This window comes from Ursus americanus, chromosome 1, assembly GCF_024610735.1.
Source record: "Ursus americanus isolate L20-20 chromosome 1, mUrsAme1.1.p, whole genome shotgun sequence".
NCBI lineage: Eukaryota > Metazoa > Chordata > Mammalia > Carnivora > Ursidae > Ursus > Ursus americanus.
In genome coordinates this window covers 57,987,745-58,012,368 of record NC_142127.1, presented here as the reverse complement: position 1 = coordinate 58,012,368, position 24,624 = coordinate 57,987,745, and the positions used below count along the sequence as shown (strand labels likewise).

The window sequence follows — 24,624 nt, the reverse complement described above, 5'->3', positions numbered from 1 at the left end:
AAGCCTGCTTCTCCCTCTCCCTCTGCTGCGCTCTATCTCGCTCTCTCTCTCTCAAATAAAATCTTAAAAAAAATATATGGTTTTAAACGAAGAATAACAGCCTGAATCATTCCCAGTAAAATCACTAAAGGTTTTCTCAACGCTCCTTAAATCTTTCTCCACATGTTCTCTTCTTGAATCTGAGGAGGGTCCACGCCAACAATCACTAACACTCTGGGGAACCAGTGAATGCTGGCTCCGGGGCTGTGGGTGAGAAACTCCATAATTCATGGGTACAAAGAGTGGACGGGGGACACCTTGCGGCGTGGCTCTCTATCTCAACGGGTACGCCGCACAGGTAGATGTGGGTTCTGGAGAGCGGGGACTGGACCAAGCTTACACTTCTTTGAACTTCACGCCTGCCGCAGCCACCAAGCATGATCATGCCACCTGCACATTGCCCCCCTCTGGGGACCCTGGCCTGCACAGCGTACGACTGACAGTCTAGACGTGACCCCCCAGAGGCTCCTGGGGCTTTTCCAGGAAGAAATCCCCAACCAGGTACCCGCATGAAACTAACGAACAGCTGAGCAAGGGAGCACTGTTGTTAAGGGGCTTTGTGAAGGGACAGAAACAGCACAGGATCTTTCCTTTACACATTTTTAGGTGTATTTTCGACCAATAATGTAAGAAGCAACAGAATTTATAATCAGCTCTCCACTTTACAGGAGGCCTCCGTGTTTACTTACCCGTGAACAGTCAGCATGACTTCATACTTGAGAGGTATTGCTAAAGTCACTTTGTTACGATTCAGGTTGTCCGTTTCCCCTTCATTTGCACTACAGAAGCAGAGAGAAGACACCCCGTTAGAATCCCCCAAACATAAAAATCATCTTCAGAGAGGACTAATCACATATCATGTATACCAAATATACTTGGAGGCTTGGGGAGTGGGGAAAAAAAAGATGTGGTAGTAAGAAACGTTTATGATAGGGTTGGCAGAAGTTTGCTCTCATTACATACAGTGTTATTGGCTCCGAAGATGGTTATTTTTGTTTGTTTGTTTGTTTCTTAGATCACGCAAGAGAAGTTTTCTCCTTGCAGACAATGGAACACAGCTCCCTGGTTCCCCTAAGTACTCCCACCCTAAAGTCAGGGGCCCACTTCCTTTAGCACCGCTATTTTTTCACAATGAAATATACCAGGTGGCATGCACTGTGATGCTGAGGTCATCTTCCGCTCTGCTGACTGCGCTCACATCCAGGAGAAAGCTAATATCTATCTGTAAAGCACAGAGAGGGAAACGCCCATTAAAAAAAAAAATCTAAAAATAGTATTTTTTATCACCTGAAATGTTCTTAATGCTGATGTTCTGCAGATTGGAGACTATGTTCTAGAAGCATGGGCCACCCCTCACTCAGGCAGTGAGCTACGGGGGCAGCTGTTGGGGTTGTGGCAATTTTAAAGCACCAGTGTTACCACAAGTGACATTCAGAGACAAAGCCGCCTCCAAATGTAAAGACAGGCAGGTCCAGACTGACAAAATTAGAGATGCTTTAACGACTTGAGTGAGGACTCTTGCCAGTAACACCTTTCTGTATAGCAGAGGTAACATGCCTGGCAGATAGGACCACCTGGGGTGGAGAGGGGTAGGGGGAGTGTCGCGGAAGGGTGAGACGGGAGTAGAATTCTGATCGACACATTCACATGCCCATCTTGACACAAACATGTGCCCCCTCCTTTTTTTTTTTTTTTTTTTACAGTGAACACTGCCAAGAATATAAACACAATCTCAAAGATCTAAACCCAGTTGGTGTGAGTTTTATTTCATCACTTAGCTACTTACTCTAAGCAAATAAATATATACTTGTATGCAGCATAAACAGAAAAAATAGAAAATATTTCATGTTCATGTCAGTCAGCAAAAACTATACATGCTCAATGCTTACCCTTGATAGATGGTCTACGTATATATAACCAACACTGCAGTCCAGTCTGACGAACCCAGAGCTGTCTGTCACTTCACAGCTTACTTGTTTCTCTTCCTAAAAGGAAAAATGAAACACCCGTTTTAGGTAAGAAGTGAAGGAGTTTGTAACATGTTTAAGAATGGTCTTTGAAAAGAAAATCATTCCTAAAGAATTTGCTTTCCTGGAAGACTATGTTCTGTTTACTTCTGGGATAAATAGAAATATAAATAAGATTTATAAACATGTACACACACACACAGGTATATTTTAATACTCCTGTAAATTCTCCACAGAATACACAGAATAATTTCTGGGCATGTAGCTTTCATCCAGGTTTGGATTCCCTATTTAACTCAAGGTCCAGTTTTTTGAAAAATCATGAAGCAAGTAATTCATGAAGTCCCTATTTCATTGACCCTCTTTTGTCTGGAATGTGAGAATGTGGTAAAGGTATATAGTTATAATAACTGTCATCACATAGGATACATATATTAAATATTCAGGGAAATATACATCTTGATGTATCTATATAGTATAGATGTATACATATAAAAATACACCATATACTACAGATGTACATATGCTATAGATGTATATATATACTATAGATGTACTATATATATGTATATACGTGTGTGTGTGTGTGTGTGTATATATATATAATACACAGATGTGTATTGTTGGAGTTTTCCTCCCTACTATTGCAAATAGGCTCCCAGTGCTCTAGAGAAAGGGGTAACATAGTCCAGAGAGGTGAAAGACCTCTCTAAATGCCCTTGAAGAGATGTTCTCTGGATAAGAGAGGTGTAAATTTGCTAAGGGATAAGACAGGCATCAAAGGAGAAAGTGACTGAGGCTCTTCTCTTGGGAATCGACCTTACTAATGCCTTGCCGGTAGATTTAAGTGTTCATGACCGAGGCACGGTGATAAACAAAGGTCTCTAGGTGCTTCAAACTCCTGTAGGAGAAGAGAAATTGCCCGTGATCTGGTTGACACCAAGACTTGAGAATTTGTGGAGGCTTGCTGGTTGTACAGTATTTGTTGGAAGTTCTCTGGGAACAAGAGGGGGCATGTGAGCATAAAACGCAGAGCAGTAACCCTGGGCGCCCAGCTCGGAGGACCCGTGCTGCCTGTTCAGGGAGCCCGGCCAAGAAGAGCGGCACCTTAGCCACAGATGAGCCTGTCACCAGTGAGGAAAGCAGTGGCGCCCAAGCAGCCTGCCTGGACAGCTGGGTCTCTCACGTGGTAGCATTTGGAAGCAGGAAGCAGACTCGTTCTATCTCAGATACCAAGAAACTTACCATTTTGATCAGGAGCATGAAGCAAGTCTCAAAATTAATGGAAGCTCAAGTGATAGGTCTGCATACACCTCAAATATTTAGGCCTCACAACGAAATGGATTATACCATTTACATTAAAAAATTTTTTTATTTACTTGAGAGAGAGAGCACAAGTAGGGGGGTGCAGAGAGGCAGAGGGAGAAGCAGACTCCCTGCTGAGCAGGGAGCCCGGACATGGGGCTCGGACATGGGGACTCAATCCCAGGACCCTTGAATCATGACCTGAGCTGAAGGCAGAAGCTTAACCGACCGAGCCACCCAGGTGCCCCTATACCATTTACATTAAAAAAATGAAATACGGTATCATGCTGCTATGGTTTTTGATACTCACCAGATCTAAAATCTTAGTGAAGTAAAGGCCGGAGGGGAGTTTGACATGCAGAACGGTTTCGTATGCGTCATCTCCAGCATTAAACAAGGACACGTTCAACATTACCGTCTTCATAGTTCCAACAGCAAGATAGGTCTTGTTTTCATGTGGCCTAAAAATTAAGTAATATTTAACGTTATTTAGTAATAAGTAAGTAATGTTTGGGAAATAAAAGTGCCATCTCCTCATTTATCCTGATCATAAAATACTGATTTGGAAAAACACCATGGGGAGATGAGCCCATGCAAATAGATATAAATTCATGTTAGAAAGAACTCAGTTTTTCATGTTTCAGATAAATTCAGTGAGCTATTACCAGGAAGTGTGTTGTTTTTAATTAGTCATAATTAAGCTAATCTCCTTTCTGTTTCACTTCTATCGCTTTAACATATTTTCCTCATTATTTCGCAATATTTTTCTAAAAGCAAAGCTTTGTTTCTTTTCTTTACCTTTGAAAAGACCTTGAACTAGCTGCTGCCCAAACAAGGGGGAACTGGGGAGAAGTGGGGAGGAGGAGGCCAGAGGGACAACCACCACCAAATAGAGCATGTTTTGGTGGAATGAGCACCGGGAAAGGACGGCTCTGCCCAGCAAGCGATGCGAGCACAGTCTGCCGCACTACAATTCGTTTCTGAAGGCAGGCTGGTCCCCTCCGCCAATAACTAGCTCAAATTGAAAACAGACCTGCAGCCATGCTTCACCATCCCGTGAACTGGAACGAGGAGACTACGGCAAATCCAGACATAGGAGTCAGCGAGTTCCAGTCCTGGCTCTGGTCCCAGGCCTTCAAGGTGGGACGAGGTGGTTCAACATTCTGAACCCTCAGCCACCATCCAAAGTAGTAATAATTACTACGCTGGAAATGTGGCTCATGCACATTCCATGAAATCCTCAGAACACCACCGTTATATATAAAGAAACTGAGGCTTAAGGAACTTCTTCCAAGTACCACAGCCAGAATGTTCTAAAGTTTCCAGGTAAATGCCTGCACAGCCCATTCTCCTTACCAATGAGAGAATTAGAAGAGCCCAAAGAAAACATCTACGTGATGATTCTATCAAATAATTTAAAATTTAGAGAAATTGGTTCAACCAGTGAAGGATGTGACCCAAAGCAAAGTGTCAGGTGAGGATAATCCTAGCAGTAAGAAAGGTAAATATTCACCTGGCACTTGAGAATGTTTCCTCAAGTTTACATTGTATCATTCTAATCAACATCTGTACAGAAGATCTGTGTTTGAATAGACTATGGAAATGCTAAACACAGAGGCCGCATTTAATAGTCATTTGTGCATGGATTTAAAACAAAGGGTGCTTGAGAACAGGGTTTTGGAACAGGTTTAAAAATTTGTGCTTGTAACCATTATTTGAAGACACATGGATGACCAATTAACTAGAACTGAAAGCTCCTATATAATCATTACATTCATTATTCCCTGATACAAAAATAGTTTAAAAGATCCCCGCCTTTGTAGAGCTTGTAAAGGACAGATGTATAGACAAATGTAAACAAATATTATAAATCCATGGGAAAGCGCTGTGAACGAGGGGCTCTGGGAAACCAAGGCAGGGAACCACTTTTGCCTGAAGGTAGCAAAGCCATGTTGCTTCTTGCTTTCCTACCATTCTGATTATTTAGGTTTATTTAATTTTAAGATTAAGTTTTTTAAATGTAACAGTTGGAAAACTTCATGACTGAACATGACTTAACACGGATTATACCCTTAATTGATTTCTCAAGCCCTCCTTCTCCAATCCAGTTTTCACACTGCCAGAGAGGATCACTTTCCAGAACGCAAACTTGACAATGTCGTGTGCCTGCTCAATGTGCGTCAGTGCCTTCAAGACGGAATGCCAGCTTACTAGCTCAGCACATGAGGCCTCACTTTCCACTGCACAACTCATTGCTTTGCTTTGCTCTAGCCATACTTACCTGCAAACAGGTATCCAAACACCTGTGTTCTGTATCTTACTTCAAGTTCTCTCTCTGTCTTTAACATCTTCCCCCTTCGTGTCTCTGGTTGATTTGTCCTTGTTCAAGATGCAACTAAGCATTCATAGCTGTGAGAAGTTCTTCCAGTTAATACTCATTGCTAACCCCTATCACTTAGCACTGCATTCCCCCTAACAAAAGTAGCTTCTCTCCTCTCCTCCCCCAGCACACAGGGGACCCCTTTAAGGCAGTATTTTCACATGGTCTGGCTTTTCTCATCACTAGAATGAGTTCTGGAGAGAAGATGCTAGATCATGATTATCACTGTTTCCTCAGAGCCTACACACACAGTATTCAAAAATATACATGTGTTACAGAATTGTACCAAACATTAAACAGGGTCCGGTAACACTAAAGAAAATCGTCAGAGAAACTGGACAAATTTTTGGATAAGTGACTGTAAAAAAAAAAAAAAAGTTCATTAACTCATCATTATAAATTCTACCAAATGACAGCTATGTTTCTCAGTTCTGTGACAGTGTACAAATTCCAAATATTTCATTAAACATCTACTACATTCATATGATCTGTACCCCATCACACAACCTAACATTTTAGTGGCAATACGGCTATTGAATTTACCAATAAATTAATGGCAGTATCAATACTGGAAAGTTTATAGTTTGTTTTTTGTTTTTTTAAGATTTGAGAGAGAGAGAGCATGCACACGAGCAGGGGGAGGGGCAGAGGGACAGAGAGAGAGAGAAGACTCCCTGCAGAGAACAGAGCCCAGTGTGGGGTTCCACTAGGGGCTCAGTCCCAGGACCCTGAGATTGTGACTTGAGCTGAAGTCGGTTGCTTAACTGACTGAGCCACCCAGTTCCCCTGGAAAGACTATAGTTTCTGAGAAGTTATTATTATTATGAACTTCAGAATACACAAACAAATTCGAGACCCTTCTCCCCACTCTCCTACTTCTAATGGTAGAGATCTAAGAAGCTGCACAGTCCACTTACACCTAAAAATTCTTCCCCTCTTATCCTGATGTTTTTTTTTTGCATTTTACACTTACTTATCAAGATAGCACATATAGAAACACACACATAGCCTAAAATTCACAGCTCAGTGAATTTTTACAAACTGAATACACTAATGAAAGCAACACTCAGATCAAGAAAATGTATTACCAGCACGAGAGAGAAATGACCTTGTGCCCCCTCCCTTCCAGTTACTGTCCCCACCCATTATCTTTTTTTTTTTTTTGGATAGACTGGCTTTGCCCAGTTTTCTGTTTCTTCTAAGTGGAATCACAGAGTATTTAAGTATCAGGGTTTTTTTACTTAAAATTTTGCTTAGAACATTAACCTATACTGATGCACAGAGTTGTAAATTGTTCTCATTGTTGTATATATTTCAGTGTGTAAACATACCACATTTTTTTTATCCATTCAAGGATCATTGGGAATTTTGGCAATTCTAGTCTGGAGCTATTGCAGTCTTTTGGTGAACATATAAATGTGTTTCTGTTGGATTAGTCTGTCTATGAGCAGACCCCTACAGTTTGTGAACCCAGGATTAACTCCTGAACATCTCTAAATCTGGCTAATTTTGGCAACCAGCTTAAATTATACCAACAAATTATATTTAAATAACAAATTATACTATAAGGCATTATAATATACCAAAAAACAAAAACGTACTACCGAGTGGTCATGTAAAAAGCAAGTGTACATAGAGTAGGATCTCAAAAACTGCTGTCTAAAGGCCAAATTTGGGCCCCTGCCTGGTTTTGTAATAGAGGCTTACTGGAACACAGCCATCCTCGTTCATCTGCGGCCACTTCTGCACTATGACGGCGGAGGTGAGTAGCCGAGACAGACCTCTGTCCCACAAAGCCTAAAATATTTACTATCTGTCCCTTCATGGACAAAGTTTGCTGGCTCTACCACAGACCCATCTGAGAAGTGTAATTAGTTTCAAAATAAGCTCACAACAGGACATCACTATCTTTAAAATCTGTATCATTCTGACAATGATAGAGGCTTTGTTACTTTGGATGGCGTCAGATGCAGGATCAGAGAAAACGACCGTCCCCCCACCAGCCCCCCAGGACCTCAGAATTCCTGGGTTGGTACTGGAGACGTCGAGGAGGAAGGAACGAAGAACATGTTGGTGCGTGGCATCTCTAGCTTCTGATCCCTCGGTGTGAGAAGTTGGATCTTTTCTGGAAGGATGTGTAAAAACTAACAAAACAGGAATCCTACACCACAACAATCCTTCCAGGGTAGAGCGACCGGACTCAGTGACAGCACGCTATTTCTCCCACCATTTTAGGGAATGCCTGTGATCTACTCATGCTTGTGTTGTAAACCTTTGTGTTACTGAAGTGCATATCTTGGTGGCACGGCGTTAGGTGGCAGAGAGGAAACAAATGTGCGAGAACACGGAGGTCCTACATTCCCCCCACTGCTCTGCAATCATGTTACAACTGAAGGAACCAAAGAGGTTCTAAAAGTAAACTTCAGCTTGACATTAAAGTTTAATTAAGACTTGTGGAAGAGCTGCCTAGAAATAGACATTTATAAAATATTCTGGCTTGAAACCAAAGCATTAGTCACTGAGCACCTTTGGGAAAGAAGTTGGCACTTAGACAAGCAACAGAAGGTGAGAGCACTGCATAAACAGCTAGGTTCCAAGACAACAGCAAATTAAGGAGAAAACACAGTGTTCACATTTCAGCAGCCAGACTCCCGGTTTATTTTCCATTTTTAAGCTATTTTGCCACATTACCATAATTACGATTCTACTTTTTTCAATATATGTCTTACTGTATCTTGATTCATTAACAAGGTGCCGTCAGAAAGATACCCACCAGCTTTTTACGTGAGATGGAAGGACCAGGTGCACATCTGGAAGTGCGACAAGGCTGAACCGAAGCTTTCCCCGGGAATCATGGTTCATTCTTCATTAAAACATGCATAATGCACGCTTGAAATTTACAAAGCAGCCCAGAATCCACATAATTTAAACAAATCAAGGTACTGTGTACATACAGAATCATAACTTAATAAGTGAAAGAGGAAGAATAGAAAAATGATGGATTTCGGCAGCAGGCTCCATGTTTTCCCTAAGTGAACAATATTGTTTTATTTTGCAAGAAATTCTTCCCATGTCTCAGGATAATGAATGTAGTTTGCTTTGATAAGATGAATTAGGGCTTCACAGCTAACATGCTTTTAATCAAGATGCTAGAACAAAATATAATGCAAACGGAGATGTACCTGTGTCAAGGTACGGGAGTCATTTCTTTGACAAAAAACTAGCCTGCAGCAGGTGGCTTGCAGGCCCATGTGAAATCATGTCCTCTTTTTGCTACTGACTTCAGAGAAAAAGAAAATACTGGAAAATTCTCATCAACTAGAATATGTCAGTTAACTGACATTTAAGGAGACTGCACTTCAATAAAGGTGGACTCCTTGAGGTCCCGAGGAGTAGAGCAGGAGAACATAGATTGGAAGATACAATTAGTAATTAGCATGTTTTAATGTATGAAGGATATAATTCATCTTTCAAGACTCTGAGATCAATGAGGCATATATTCCTACCATCTCCACTTTAAACATGGGTAATTTTGATAGACTTGCTCTTGTGGGCACAAACAGCATAGTGGCAGATATCGCACATTGCTCGCTGTCTACCCAACAGTAGTTTCCCTTCTCAGCTGCTAAAAGAACCCCAGATTATTCAGGCAGAAGGCAGGACTCCCTAGCTGTTGCAGAAGAGAAGCCCCTCATTCAGCTTCAGGGAATGAATTATGATTGACCTACGATAATTCAGGGATGAGCACGTGACAAGGTCTTGTAAATCAGAGTAAGAGGTCTGCTAAGGTGCTTCCCTTCCTAGAAGGCAGCCTCAGACGGACACAGAATTTTGCTCTTGCCCCTTTTCTTTTGTTGGGAACCTTGATGCTGCTACAGCCTTTGGAGAACTATGAGGGAAAAGCCAAGAAAACTGGAAAGATAACCACGCATGTCCAGATTTTGGCAGCTGCCCGTTAAGCCTGTAGCCACCTCCTGCTTATTACACATAATTATTATTTAAGTCATGATTCATCAAGTATTGTTACCTGCAGTTAAGAGCAGTCCTAACTGATAAAGGACGCACTGGCCCAGGAAAAGCCTACGCAGCTTCCACGGGGCGCATGACTGCGGTAGAGAAGGGAAGTAGTGTCGTCTAGATCAGTCATCTCTAAGAAAGCCTTGATTTTAAACTGCCCACGCACGTGATGGCTAATACCTGCTATTACGTCTGTAATCTTGATAAAATCATATTTTTTCATCTTCATTCTGTTGTGCAAGCCCATTTGATCGGGGCTGACCATCCTGAGGATTTAGACATTCAGGAAGCAGCCGAAGTTAACGAGCCCCTGCGACAGTGTGCGCATGCGCTGCTCAGTTTGCTGTGGGCAGTCCGTTACGGATGTTCTCAGGAACTAGTGTTCTTTGCTGAGGAAATGCATTGACCTGCAGCAGGTCTGCAGCTCAGAGGCACATGCGTGCCATTAGTGCCAGTGGCGTTACAACCAGGAGAATGTACAGAGCCAGCGTAACACGTGCTTACCGCTCCCGAGCAGGGAGAGAGGGCTTCTATGTGGGAGAGGCATATTTTTCTCTGATCGAGTACAATTTATTACAAGGCAGAAAAGTGTGTCAGAACCCTTCACTGTGGGCCTCAAGATTGATGAAGAGAATTTTCATGTGAAAATTCCTCAAATAAGTTATCATTCACCTAACAGAGATAGCCTGTAACTTCCCTAGTCGATGCAAAAACATGTGGGACCTACACATTTCACTGGCACCCGTGCCATTTCAAACCTCACAAAGCGGCCAACTACTGACCCAGTCCATCACCGGCTTTCTTGGGACCGAAAGAAACTCTGGAGAAACAACCAGTCCACATGCAGAAAATGTTTAGGATTCAGTGGCAGTATTTCATTTTACGGCCACACTAAAACTTTTTTTCCTTAAATCATGGTCTACCCATATCCCAATAACAATGTTACCAAGAATAACTTTGACGAACCCTCGTGTATTTCAGGCTTTGTGCTATGCACATGGTTTGCAGTATTGCATTTCATCTTTGAAACAGCCTTATGGAGTAGGTACTATTGTACCTTATCAATGAGGAAAGAGGCTTAAGGAAGTCAAAGGCTTCTCTAAAAAGGTCATTCAGCTAGTAAATGGTAGATAAACTTGAACCAGGTTAGCTTGACTCTAGATCTGAAACTTCACCACCACCACATTGCAACCCAGATTTTAGTTTGATAAAAACCACTCATAGCCCTACTGATGCTGAGCATGTCTGGCCTGGTGCCCATAGATTCTGTTCTGGATGGTCTGGGGCCTAGAAAACTGCATTTCTATTAAGCATTTCAGGTGATTCTCATGAAGGAGACTCAAAGACCACACCTTCAGAGACAATGCCTTCCCCACCACTGGCTGCTGTTTAAAATCATATTTCTTGAAGTCTGTCAAATCCATGATCACTTCAAAGTAAAAAGAAATGTAAAGTAGGTAACAATTTCTTACTGTGAGAAAATACGTACTGAAAACAAATTATTTCATATCTTTTTAAGACGTAATTTCATTCTTCAGGAAAGAACTATTCTTACTAATATTTGCACATCAACTTCAATGTCCCATTTTTTTTCATAGGCCAGTGCAGTTGCAGAGAAAGATGACAAAGGGGAGAGTGGGAGTGTCTGATTTAAGAAAATGAAAACACTATTTATAGCTTAGATAAGCTTTCACCCACACAGCTCTTATCAAAGGCCTGTGACAGCAAAAACACCAAGAAAACTAAGCATGTGAGGAAGAAAATAAATACATGAATGGGAAGGTTGTAAATTATTCATCTAATGACTCAACAAAGGCACCACACTCCGCGCTGGGACACAAAGTAGTTAGTAGTCATTGGTTTTGGGTTCTCTGAGCAGCCAATCTGGATAATTTAAGTGTAAAGTCCAATTATAAATCAAATAGGTTAGGGCTTCTTGGCCCTCAACTGTGGATGCTCAAGGCTATGTTGGCATTGCCTAAGTGAGAAGAATTAATTTGTTCTCTGCCATATGTGATCCCCGCCCCGGCAGGGTGCTCAACACTGTTTGTCAACCTTTTTACTCATTCCTATCCCGTTTATCTTAACAGCTATTTTGAATCTTTTCCCATTCCCTTCAAGTTCCCAAATCCATCCTCAAAGCCCTCACTTTCCATATATTAACTCGCTTTTTATCCTGGTCATCCCTGAATTCTCTATATTTCCTTTCTTGCCAAACTGAGATTTCTTCATCTATGTCAAGCACCTTTTTTTTTTTCATAGTTTCTTACCTCAAGGTAAAGAGAATCTTAACTTCTGTCTAAGGCTAACTCCTCCATCCGAGTCCGATCCCAGTTTATGCTGTTTCCTTAGAACCTTGTTCCATTCTCAGCAAACAACCATTAGTCACCTACAGCATTCCCAGCACTGTGCTGGGCCCTGGGAACACTAAGATGCAGCTCACAGGAGAGTGTGGAGACAGACAATAATGGTGGTGAGGGTAGGTGCAATGGGACCAGGGTCAGAGACAAAGACAAACAGCTGAGATTTATAAGACAAATGAGAGTTAATGAGGTAGATAAGTGGAAGGAACAAAGAGATTAGAGGCTTGGGAAGCAGGCGTAGCCAAACAACTCCAAGTATTCTGCCATCGATGGGGAAAAAAGTCCCATGGCATGGTTGAGAATGAGCATTAAGGAGTTTAGATTTTAAGTTTTAATGAGCCCATGGAGCCTTGTTATCAGAATGTATGATAGAAAGCTCACACTCTGGAAATACCACAGTCGAGGAATTAGAATAATGTAAAATCAGAGGCGAGAAGCCCAGAAAGTGGGAAAGCCTGGTGACCCAGGTACGATATTGAGCACCTGGTTTGCAGCAAGAGCCAGAGAGAGCGTGAGAGAGTGAGCGAGCGCAAGCGAGCGCGAGAGAGGCAGGCACGATGGATATATAAAATACACCTGTAGCGGTAGTATCGCAGAACTCAGGAATCTACTGTATGTCAGGGATAAGAAAGAGAAAACGCAGGTTGAGCTCCAGGTTGTTGGCTTTGGTGACTAATGGTTGTGTCACCGGTGGATAGTGACTGGGCACCCAAGAGGACATGTCTAACGGACAGTTCCATGTGTGGGCGTGGAACTCTGAGATATGATTTGAGCATCAGCAGTGTAGACAGGCCAGGTGAGGTCACAGCTGTGGGCATGATTACCCAGCGAAAATAGGGGGGTGTGAGAAAGGGGTGAGAAGACTTAAAGTAACTTCTTGGGAAGCCAAGAGAGCCAAAATCAAAGATCCTCAAAACACAACTGAGAAAGAGCTAGAGAAGTCGGAGGGGAACGTGAGTTTGATGTCGATGTGGAGCTTAAAGCAAAGGATGGGCAAAAGGCGACGTGAGCAGCTGCCGGACCCTTCGGAGGCGGGCTCTGGTCGAGTCTGAAGAACGCGCCCTCCCTTGAAGCACACTTCCCTCTTCTCTTTAGTCTTCTCTCTGCCTTTGACCCTCACACACGTTCGTGTCTTCCCATGATTAAATAAATAACACATTTCATCGCTACATAAAAATTCTCCAGTGGAACCTACTCGTCCCCAGGATATTCTTTTTCCCTTTCAACACGGACTGTCACTTGGCTACTGCTGCAATGAAATTTCCACTTTAAAAGTTGCCAGGGACATCCTTTTCTCACCAGTCACATTTTAAATGCCAATTCCCGTGACCTTTCCTCAGCCATTATGCTATCTGATCTCTCTACAAAATTTTACTATATTAAGTCCCTTTTCTATATTTTCCATTGGCTCTTTCACTATGGATTTGGTTTTCCTGGTTCTCTGAGGATATCAGTTTCCCCCAGAGACTCCCTATTCTTGTTAAAATCGTTAAATAAAACTGTCCCCTCCCCAACTTGATCCTTAGTTGTTTTCTCTGTGAAATTCACATTTCCACACATTCCCCACCCCCAGTCCCTGCATGCTCACAAATTGCGAACGTGTAGACGACTTCCAAATACAATCCTGAGCTAGATTTTCAAGTGGAAAACTGCATACAGAAATCCCACCAAATTAAACATGCCCCAATTTAAACTTGTGTCCTTTATATCCTCGGCTCCCCAAAATAGTTTCCCATTTTCCTGTCCTGTCACTGACGCCTCCTTCCCCTCTTTTACTCCCTGTACCCTATCAGCCCCTCAACCTCAGTATGGATTCTCTCTCTCTGGTCATTTTCCACATCTTCTCACTAGCATGCAGACCAATTTCAAAATAGGATATTTAGATTATCTAATATCTAATCTAATCTATGATATATATCATATTAGATATATGATACAAAATTGCAATGGCTTATTTCCCATAATATAGTAACAGCAGCCAACATTTATCTGATTTTCATTGTGTGCTGAGTAGACATTTTTCTTAGCATGATACACGTGTTTTCTTTTTACTATTCCCTCTTCTGTGAATTTAGACAAGGAAGGTGGTTTATTCCCTTTCAAATGTTGTCATATACATTTAGCAATTACTTTTGTTTTGTACTTCAGTCTGACTTATGTAACCAGTTTTGGGATGATAAAAAAACTAAGCATTATATGTTAGTGAACGTTAGCTCATTTTGCCACCAAAACTCTATTAATAGGCACTTACACATGTCTAAACATAACTACAATCACCTCTGAGTATCTGTGTTCTGTGAGTGACATATAAATCACTTAATCTCTTTCAGGAGAGTGGTTTTTTTGTTTTTGTTTTTGTTTTTTTCCAATTCTTTGAATGCTGCTAAACCCTGAGGAGTATTCTCTTTAGAACCCACAAGCACACACCCATTGCCCATCTTGGTGAGTAACAGTAAACTACACTTACTTAAAAAATCCAATTCTCGCAGAAATTTGTAAATCAGCCGAACAATTTTCATGGGCACAAAATCTTGCAAAGTGTATCTGGAAATAAAATAGGACAGTATTTTTTATGGTAGTTCAACAATCTGAGATACTTCTATTTTAAGAATAAGACATCTACGATACATGAGAAAAATGAAATAAAATTGATAATGCCTTATTTTGTCCCTTTTGAAGAGTTCGATTTGAGGATTAGTCACAGGTTTAAATGGCCACTGTAGGACTAAAGGAACTGATTCTTCCAATAGGTAAATTGAAGGCCTAAATTTGTTAAATGGAAAAAAAAATTTTGTTTCTTTTATAATGTTTATGAAAAAAATGAGTTTAACCAAACTGAGGGAAAGTTTTAAAGGTAAGTGTTTAAAACCTGTGCTACCAAGGGGCGCCTGGGTGGCACAGTGGTTAGGTGTCTGCCTTCGGCTCAGGGCGTGATCCCGGCGTTACGGGATCGAGCCCCACATCAGGCTCCTCTGCTATGAGCCTGCTTCTTCCTCTCCCACTCCCCCTGCTTGTGTTCCCTCTCTCACTGGCTGTCTCTATCTCTGTCAAATAAATAAATAAAATCTTAAAAAAAAAAAAACAAAAACCTGTGCTACCAAGATGTTCTTTGTGGAGTTCCTCTCAATTTTCTGGTGGTATATTTGATCCCACTTATTACGAAGAAACATGGCACTTACATTTTACAGATGGTAGGACAATGGGCTTATACTTATTGGAAACAAAGTGTAGAAATTTAGAAATTTTACTTTGAGGACACGTTGAACAAAATTAAACAACAGTCGACCCTCAGGGGTCCAGAATTTATTTAACTTGGAGCATTTTAATAGGACTCAGAGACACTAAAAGGTACATGGGAAAACCTGAGGTATAAGATAGACAAAAGAGTAGAGAGAGAGAAAAAGGAAGCTGAGGGGAATGAGTGAAAAGGGAGAGATCCTAAGAGAAATCTAAAAGTCCGAGAAGGAGCTAGGTTCACTAAGTGGAAATGACTAGCATGTTGGTAAATAGCGTGCCCGACCACAGACAGCCTCGACTCGGTGAGGCAGAAGAGAAGCGTAAATCTTTCTCCAAATGATTAGGTAGATATGATTTTTTTTCTATCACTCTCATTTATAAAGCATGGTGCTCTAAAAAATCAAAAGGTAGAATTTTATTCTAACGTAACTACCAGTTGCTAAGGTTTGGGCTTATGTACTTACAACGTTGTGTTTTTCATTATTCAACGTAGTTAAGAAGAGTTGATATTGACAACTAAATTCAACAGAAGAGAGAACACTGACGTCCACAGATAGATTTATAAGGGTATTGAGAAAAGTTGCCTTAAGTTATTATGTTCACTTGATCTAGTGTTCTAGAGTCATGATTGTAAGCTCAAACACCTTCAAGTAAATTACGAGCAGTTTGTCTAGACAGGACACGAACCAGCCCTTTGAGTGTCTCTTCTGCCTCTTACATTCCTTGTGCCTTTAGCAAATGCTTTAATGAATGTTTTCACCATGCCCCCAAACATCCTGTTGACTAGGTCTTTGTGTTGTTGGACAGTAAAAGTCCAAACAACTGGACTCCTGGGAATAAACATTTCCAGTGAAACAGAGATATTTTGGGATACATTAGAGAAGGCTGTTCACTGGTTAGAATGCAAGATGCATCTCAAAATGCAATGGATCCTGGGACAGGGCTGAAAAGCCGATAGTTGAATTTGAAAGAGAAATTGTTGTGTAACAGAAATACTTATGTTTATAGATGAGTAAAAGCCAGCAAGGGAACTTGCCTACCAAGACATGAATGACTCTGGGTAGAGTGAATGAGAGGGAGACAAAATGAGAGAGAAGGAGTCAGAAAATGAAAAAGGGCAAGAAAAACCTCATGCATGTGACTCACTGTCATTATGAGTGCTCCCTAGCAATGTATTTTCCTCATGGGCAAGGAATCAAGGAAAGAAAATTAACATCTCATGTACACGGGAAGCCATTGCTGGGACTAAATGCGTATTTTAAAATATTCAGTACAATATCCTAAAGGGAATATAAAAAATAAAGTTGGAAAATAAGACATACCATAAATCTTTATATATTAAAAAAATTATAAAAATTTTTAAAGAATTCATAAAGATAATTCATTTCCCCAGAATTATGCAATGTTTCAAAAAATAACTTAGTTACATGCACATCATGTTTTGAATAAAGGAAAATATTCTTACTGTTTTTTCAATTATGTCTTTTTCTTTCTTCTGCTGGAGAATTGGCTGAAGTGGTGGGAATTCTTCTGTACTTCGTTTACTGATGACGTGATGCCCAAGGTGGTAAGCAGCTTCAATCTGAATTGGGGTGAGGATGTCCCGCACATCTTTCTAAGGAAATTTAAAACCATAAGTTAGAAATAAAAACAATCATGTAAATTTAAATCTATCTATATCTATATCTATCTATCTATCTATATGTAGAAAGTTCCTCCATTCCTGCATTAAAGTCAAACAACATGGAAAAGGTAAAGGAAGTGTTTACCTTTCCAACTAAATTGTTAAAATACACTGAATGTGTGTATTTTTTCACATTATAAAAGCATGCATGTTTATTAGAAAAAAAACAAGTATAAAAATTTTAAAAATCCATCCTATAATAGTTACATAGTTTTACATTTGGACATATTTTCTTTCATGATATTTTCTATGCATACTTTTTATCACTTGACATAACGTAAGAATTTTCCATTATAAACTCTTTGTAAATCACTTCAAAGTACTAATCAGCATTTTATTCTATTTAACATTTCCCTGTAGTAAACTTGTAGAAATAGGATATCTCAATTTATTCGAGTTTTTTTATGTCTCAGTAGCATTTTAATTCAATTTGATTCATTTGATTTCATATTTATTATGAAACACATCCTTTTTTTCTATTCTTTATGGAGCTTTTCCAATTATATTTTTAAGTAGGTTACCAATGGTATGTGGGAAAGTTATTTGCTTTATATATTAATCTTTTATCCTAGTCACTTAACTGTATTTTATTCGTTCTTACAATTTTTCTAAGTTTATTTTGCTTTTAACACTTCACAAAGAAAGTTCTTGAATTATTTATCAATTATACAGGAATTGTAACCATTTCGGATCCATTCTGCTATCCATTCTGCAAGACATTCTTTTAAATTTAGTATCTTACTAATTTTTACACAGCATTTCTCATTTGTAATCTTATTTATATGTGGTCAAAAACCTTTTTAATGATTTTTTTTTAAGATTTTATTTGTTTGAGGGAGGGAGGGAGAGAGAGCACAAGCAGGGAGGAGAGGGAGAAGCAGGCTCCCTGCTGAGCAGGGAGGCCCATGTGGGGCTCAATCCCAGGACCCTGAGATTAAGACCAAGAGCCTAAGGCAGCTGCTTAACTGACTGAGCCACCCAGGCATCCCTTTTTTGAATTATTTTAAAAATGTCTTGTATTCTGCCCCTAGAGAAACAGCTCTTGAGTTCATTACACTGATTTTCAATTCACATATTTTAATCTGAATTTCTATGTGTGGGCATTATTTTTTTCTTTTAAAAATATTTTCTCATGTAAATATTTTTTATTTGATTATTCACTAGCCTCCTTGATTAGAATATACCACATACTATCAAAATGATTTGCTAACGTACATATATGCACAAGCAGTAAAACAGCTGACAGGGAAGTAACTTTGAAAGCAGTTGTTCTTGAATCTCACATCTACGGGGGTGGGGGGGAATCAGTAATGCATAAAAACATAGTACCTCTTAGCACTTAACCCAGCCCTCTCTAGACAAAAATGAGATTTTCAAAGTATACTAAACAAAATAGATGACTTTCTTTTTCTCCTTATCTAAGTAGGTGGGCAAATAAGATTTTACAGATAAAGTAATCTATGAGAATTTGTATCAGAATTCAGGAAACAATTAAATTTCATGAAATAAGACGTTGATGACAAATCTATAAAACAAGTATCTTCAGCGCCACAAAAATTAAATGTAGAAATGATCTCAGGATTTGAGAAGGCGGTTAACAATCAGTAAAGTTTATCTCCGTGGAACTATGCAGTTTTTCTTTTTTCTTTTCTTTGGATGCTAGAATTGTTACTATACTTTGATGTCTGAGCTTTACATCAGTTTGACTCTACTTTTCAAATACCCATTTCAATCTATAGGGTATGTATGTATGTATGTGTTTACTTAGTATTTTGTTTTTAAGTAATCTCTATACCCAACATGGGGCTTGAACTCACAACCCTGAAATCAAGAGTCACATTCTCTACCAACTGAGCCAGCCAGGCACCCTGGTTCTTCTCATTTTAAAAAAGAAATTTAACTAAGTTCCTTTGACCATTTAAAGAGACTCAAGTGTTTGCACCAGGGCTAGATATATTACCTTAAACCATAATTGATGTTTATATTTATTCAGCTCCTGAGCAGATCCAGGACTTTGTCATTAACAGAACTCCTAGTATGTAACATTAGTGGACCAGGTTTTTTATTACCTACGAACATTTTAAGATTGGAATATGGCTTAAACATTACTGCTTAAAAGAAAATAAAGAACAGATAATTTGTAAAGCTCATCAATTAGTAATCCCTAATAGGTAGGAAAAAAACTCCTATAATACAGATGATGGCTGTGCTGTAGTAACTTGATAAAAATCAATGAAGTAAATTAAGATGATTTATCACATAAAAGACTACATCTATTCTACGTCTTTATGTAAATAAAAAGTGTAATTATTTCTTTTTACATGATTTATAACTATCAATATATGTATATAGTGGTTAAAAGCAAGTGGTCTATAGGTACAGGGCTGGGGTTCAAATCTCAGGTGCAATACTTACTGCCTGTGTAACCTTAGGCAAATTACTTCATCTGTCTAGGCTCAGTTACCTCATCTGAAAATGGAAATCATGATAACTCTCATGATATCTATATCTATTATTATGAGAATTCAGTAGCAGGATGTTTGTAAAACACTTAGCAAAATGCCTGGCACTTAAGATCTCAATAGATGTTAGATATTGACTTATTATATATATGCTGCTTCAAAATATAGTTCTATCAACCAATTAAGAAATTAATGAATTCCAGTTTCTTATAAGAATTCAGGTGAACAACTGGAAGGAAAAAAAAAAAAGAATCAGACCATTGCCAGTCAATGAACATTAAGTAGGAAATGAGTTAGATACCAAGTATTAGACTTGTATTAATTAATTGGTACCTGGAAGATTTGGAGCATGAATCAGTATGCGAGATCTCTTATTACTTTTCCAATCTTATACAAGGAGAGGATTTTATTAAATTACTTTATAAGTGATCATCTCAACATGAAACTTTGACCGTATAGGAATGCTGCAAATCAAGGCCCAAATCCCAAGTTATCAACTTGTGAAAACGGAACAGCTTGAAGCACTGAGTATTACAATAGCAAACTGGATTAAATTATTCCCTAGGAGTAGGAGCTAGACAGCCACTGATTGTCCCTCCACATGTCCACTGTTTTAATTCTTCTCAACAAGCTTGCTTTGACCAAATCACATGTTATCTAATTCATACTAATTTTCCACAAGGTCTTCTCTACATCTGGTGTATATTACTTTCATTATCCTAATTAGCTATTAATTATGCTTTTCTCACAATATATAAAATGTACGTGCACTCTTGCAAGAACTGTATTTGACAGATATTCACACTTATTTAACTTTAACAGCTCCACCTAAAGACGAAGGCTAGAATATCAAAAATGTCTTGAAGTGACTAATTAAGTATTTGGGAGGGAAAAAGTAGATTCGTTTACAATTTTTCATTTGATGGGCATGTGCTATCTATATTAAAAATAATGAAGATTCCATGCCACATTTTTATGGACAATGACATAAAATAGGGCAACCCACAAACGTGCAAATTAGCACATGTCTGAAATTACACAAGGTCCACCTTCTTGTTTGACTTTTAAAGAAATTCATATTTATGGCCACTGGAGAACAGAGCTGTAGGCCCATGTCCTCCTACTGTGTGTATGCAGTAAAAAAACCAAAAGGGTGGAGACAGAAATGTTTATGAAGTTTACTGAATGAAACATGATATTGAGGTATAGACATTTCAACGTATCTATTCATGGGTCTGCCGTGTAGAAGGAAGACTCTGGGGATACAAAACTGAAAGTCAATACCTATGTCACATTCCATAACCCATAAATCCACACACAGTGTTGGGGGGTAAGCATTCGGATGGATGTATACACAAGTAGAGAAGAAGGAGGACCACCCAATCTACACTCAAAAGAGGATGAGAAAGTCTTACACAGAAGAATTTTAAGCAAGGAATAAGATCAGATTTATGTTTTTGAAATACGCCTCTGGTACAAATGTGGGAAATGGGTTGGGGAGGGCAAAGGGAAGACAGAGGCACAGACTGCAACTGAAGCCAGCGCCACCACTTGTAATGACAACCGCTCTAGCTAGTCAGCTTGGTCCGGGAAGTGGAGAATTGTCAACATCTGACACTACTAACATCCTGAGAAAAAATGGCACCCCAACACAGGTGCTCTAACCATAACACCAATAGAACATTCTCAGATTTCCCTTATAGAATTCTTTAAACGGCACTGAGAACACATCATCCATAAATTTTAAAACTACTCATTGATTTCTACTCATGTAATGAGTTGTATTACCTCTAAGAAGAATACAAACATGCAAAAAGTAATATCCTGTCTTCAAAAACCTTGCAGTCTAGCCAAGAATTAACATATGCTGGAATAATTAATCCATTTCTTGACTACCATAACATCAGGGTAGTAGCATAGTTTGCTTGTACTTAGATTTTCAGTAGAAATATATTCATATATGGATCAGTTCATAGTCTGCTGTGGCTAAAATATAACTGCTTTGGAGCAAATGGCACTTCATCAAGCTATGTACTTGTATAGCTTAACAATATAAACAAATATATAAAATCCAGATAAAATATACTAATCACACATACATTCATTTCTTTGAAGTTATTATTGAAAAAGATGGGTTTTAGAAGTCACCTAAAGACTTACATAACAAAATAAAATTTATTTCAGAAATCCAGAAATTTGAGAAATCAAGGGAAAGAATGAACTCATGTACTATATATATATATGTAGGCAGGTTGACTTCATGATTATACAACATGCTAAGGACACTGAACTCACTGGATCTCCAAATATCAGTGGGGACAGGCGTTCCTGATCTGAGGACTAAGCTACGTATTTCTGCCTTTTATTAGAAACAGGCAAGCAGGGTGAGAATCTTGTTACTTTGTTTGTTTCCCACTTTACCACCCCTTCTTCTTCTCAAACATCAGTGAATATTTTGATGTAGAGATTCCATCAAGATCAACCAGAAAATATCATCTATAAAAGCCTTAAGGGAAGTCTCACTCCACCATAGCTGCTCCGACATTTCTAAAAACTGCTGCCAATTGTTAATTGAGTTTCCCTAAATCAAAGCAGCCTCAAAATTATCCCTTGTTCTAAGAACTTGTACTAAGAAGTCACTAAGATCTAATCAAGTTGTGTATATGAATATAGCAAAGACAGAGATTCACTGTCACGTACGTATACGGACAAGAAAACATTTTCATAGAGGGAAAAGCGACATCTAGTAGAAGAGAATTTCAACAGATAAAACACTGTAAGGTGTAAAGAGTTAAACATTTCCACTAGAGGAAAGTTATGAAAGGGAACAATTTCACAGGTAGATGCAATCATACAATAAAGATAGATTAATCACTTATGAAACCAATATGGAGTTTAAAACACAAAAGGTGTAAAATCAATTTTATCCATAAAAATCAGTCAAGGAACTCACAAAATAAAAAAATGCAAATATAACATTATATACATACAATGTGGAGGATGGAGTAAAAAGGTAGTGCTTTTAGAATGGTATTAAACTTAAATGACCATCAGCTTAATACAGATTGCTATATACTTAGGATGTCGTATATGATCCTCACGGTAACTGCAAATCAAAAACCTGTAATAGATACACAAAAATCAAGAGACAGAAATCCAAGTATAACACTAAAGAGGGCCATTGAACCACAAGGGGAGAGAGCAAGAGAAGAAAGGAGCAGAGAACTATAAAAACAACCATATGACAAGTAATAAGATGGCAATAAATACATACCCAGCAATGATTACTTTAAATATAAATGGACTAAATGCTTTAGTCAAAAGACATAGGGTGACTGAATGGATTCAAAAACAAGACCCATCTACATGCTGTCTATAAGAGACCACTTCAGACCTAAAGATACATGCAGATTGAAAAGGGATAAAAAACATATAACAATTGTATCTATGCACCCAACATGGAAGCACCAAAATACATAAAGCAATTATTAACATATATAAAGGAAGAAGCTGATGGGAATACAGTAATAGCAGGAGACTTTAACACCCCATTTGTATCACTGGACAGATCATCCGAACAGAAAATCAACAAGGAAATAGTAGCTTTCAATGACACATTAGAACAGATGGACCTAACAGATATATACAGATCATTCTATCCAAAAATAGCAGAATGCACATTCTTTCCAAGTGCACATGGAACATTCTCCAGGCGAGATCACATGGTAGGTCACAAAGCGAGTCTCAAATTTAATAAGACCGAAATCATATCATGCATCTTTTCTGACCACAAGGATATGAAACTATAAATCAGGTACAAGAAACCTGGAAAAAACACAAACAAATGGAGGCTAAACAACATGGTACTAAACAATGAATGGGTCAACCAAGAAATCAAAGTGGAAATAAAATACGTGGAAGCAAGTGAAAATGAAAACACAACTGTCCAATATCTTTAGGATGCAGCAAAAACAGTTCTAAAAGGGAAATTTTATAGCAGTAGAGACATACCTCGAGGAACAAGAAAAAACTCAAGCAAACAACTCAACCTTACACCTAAAGGAGCTAGAAAAACAAGAACAAACAACCCAACACCAGTAGAAGGAAGGAAATAATAAAGATCAGAGCACAAGCAAATGACAGACACCAAAAAACAAAAACAAACAAAAAACCAACAGAAAAGGTCAAGGAAACCAGGAGCTGGTTCTTTGAAAAGGCGAACCAAATTGATAAATCTTTAGGCTGGACTCATCAAGAAAAAAATGAGAGAGATGAGCAGAATAAAATCAGTGATGACAAAGGAGAAACAACTGTCACCACAAAAATACAAAGGATTATAAGAGAATATTACGAAAAAATTACATGCCAAGAAACTGGACAACATAGAAGAAATGGGTAAATGCTTAGAAACATCTGATTCCAAGACTGAATCAGAAAGAAATAGAAAATTTGAACAGACCGATTACCAGCAATGAAATTGAATCAGTAATCAAAGAACTCCCAACCAGATGACTTAATGGTGAATTCTACCCAGCATTTACAGAATTCTACCCAAAAGTTAAAGAATAGTTAATATCTATTCTTCTCAAACTATTCCAAAACATAGAAGGAAGGAAGGAAAACTTCCAAATTTATTCTATGAGGTCAGCATTAGCCTGATAACAAGACCAAATAAAGACATTATAAAAAAAGAAAATTACAGGCCAATTTCCCCGATTAACATAGATGCAAAAATCTTCAACAAAATATTAGCAAACCAGATTCAATACTACATTAAAAAATCATTTACCACAATCAAGTGGGCTTTATTCCAGGGATGCAGTGGTGGTTCAATATTCACGAGTCAATCAATGCAGTACATCAAATCAATAAGAGAAAGGATAAAAACTGTATGATCATCCCGACAGATGCAGAAAAAGGATCTGACGAAGTACAACATTCACCCATGATAAAAACTCCCAACAAAGTAGACTTAAAGGGAATATACCTCAACATTATAAAGGCCGTATATAAAAACCCACAACTAAAATGATACCCAATGGTGAAAAACTGAAAGCTTTTCCTCTAAGAACAGGAACAAAACAAGGATGCCCACTCCCATCACCTTCACTCAACACAGTATGGGAGGTCCTACCCAGCAACGACAAGAGAAAGAAATAAAAGGCATCCA

General features: G+C 38.9%; 1 protein-coding gene across 2 annotated transcripts in view; it reads right to left on the bottom strand.

Moving 5' to 3' along the window:
* The window catches only part of ITGA4 (integrin subunit alpha 4), a 75,241-nt gene that overhangs the window by 10,911 nt on the left and 39,706 nt on the right, over positions 1 to 24,624 (bottom strand). For both annotated transcript variants that reach the window (XM_045806245.2, XM_087861870.1), the window contains 6 exons: positions 16,774 to 16,923; positions 14,539 to 14,615; positions 3,622 to 3,772; positions 1,929 to 2,024; positions 1,182 to 1,261; positions 729 to 818 (listed from right to left, as the gene is read on the bottom strand). In XM_045806245.2, coding sequence (XP_045662201.1) covers positions 729 to 818; positions 1,182 to 1,261; positions 1,929 to 2,024; positions 3,622 to 3,772; positions 14,539 to 14,615; positions 16,774 to 16,923 — 644 coding nt within the window. The remainder of the gene's footprint in view (positions 1 to 728; positions 819 to 1,181; positions 1,262 to 1,928; positions 2,025 to 3,621; positions 3,773 to 14,538; positions 14,616 to 16,773; positions 16,924 to 24,624) is intronic.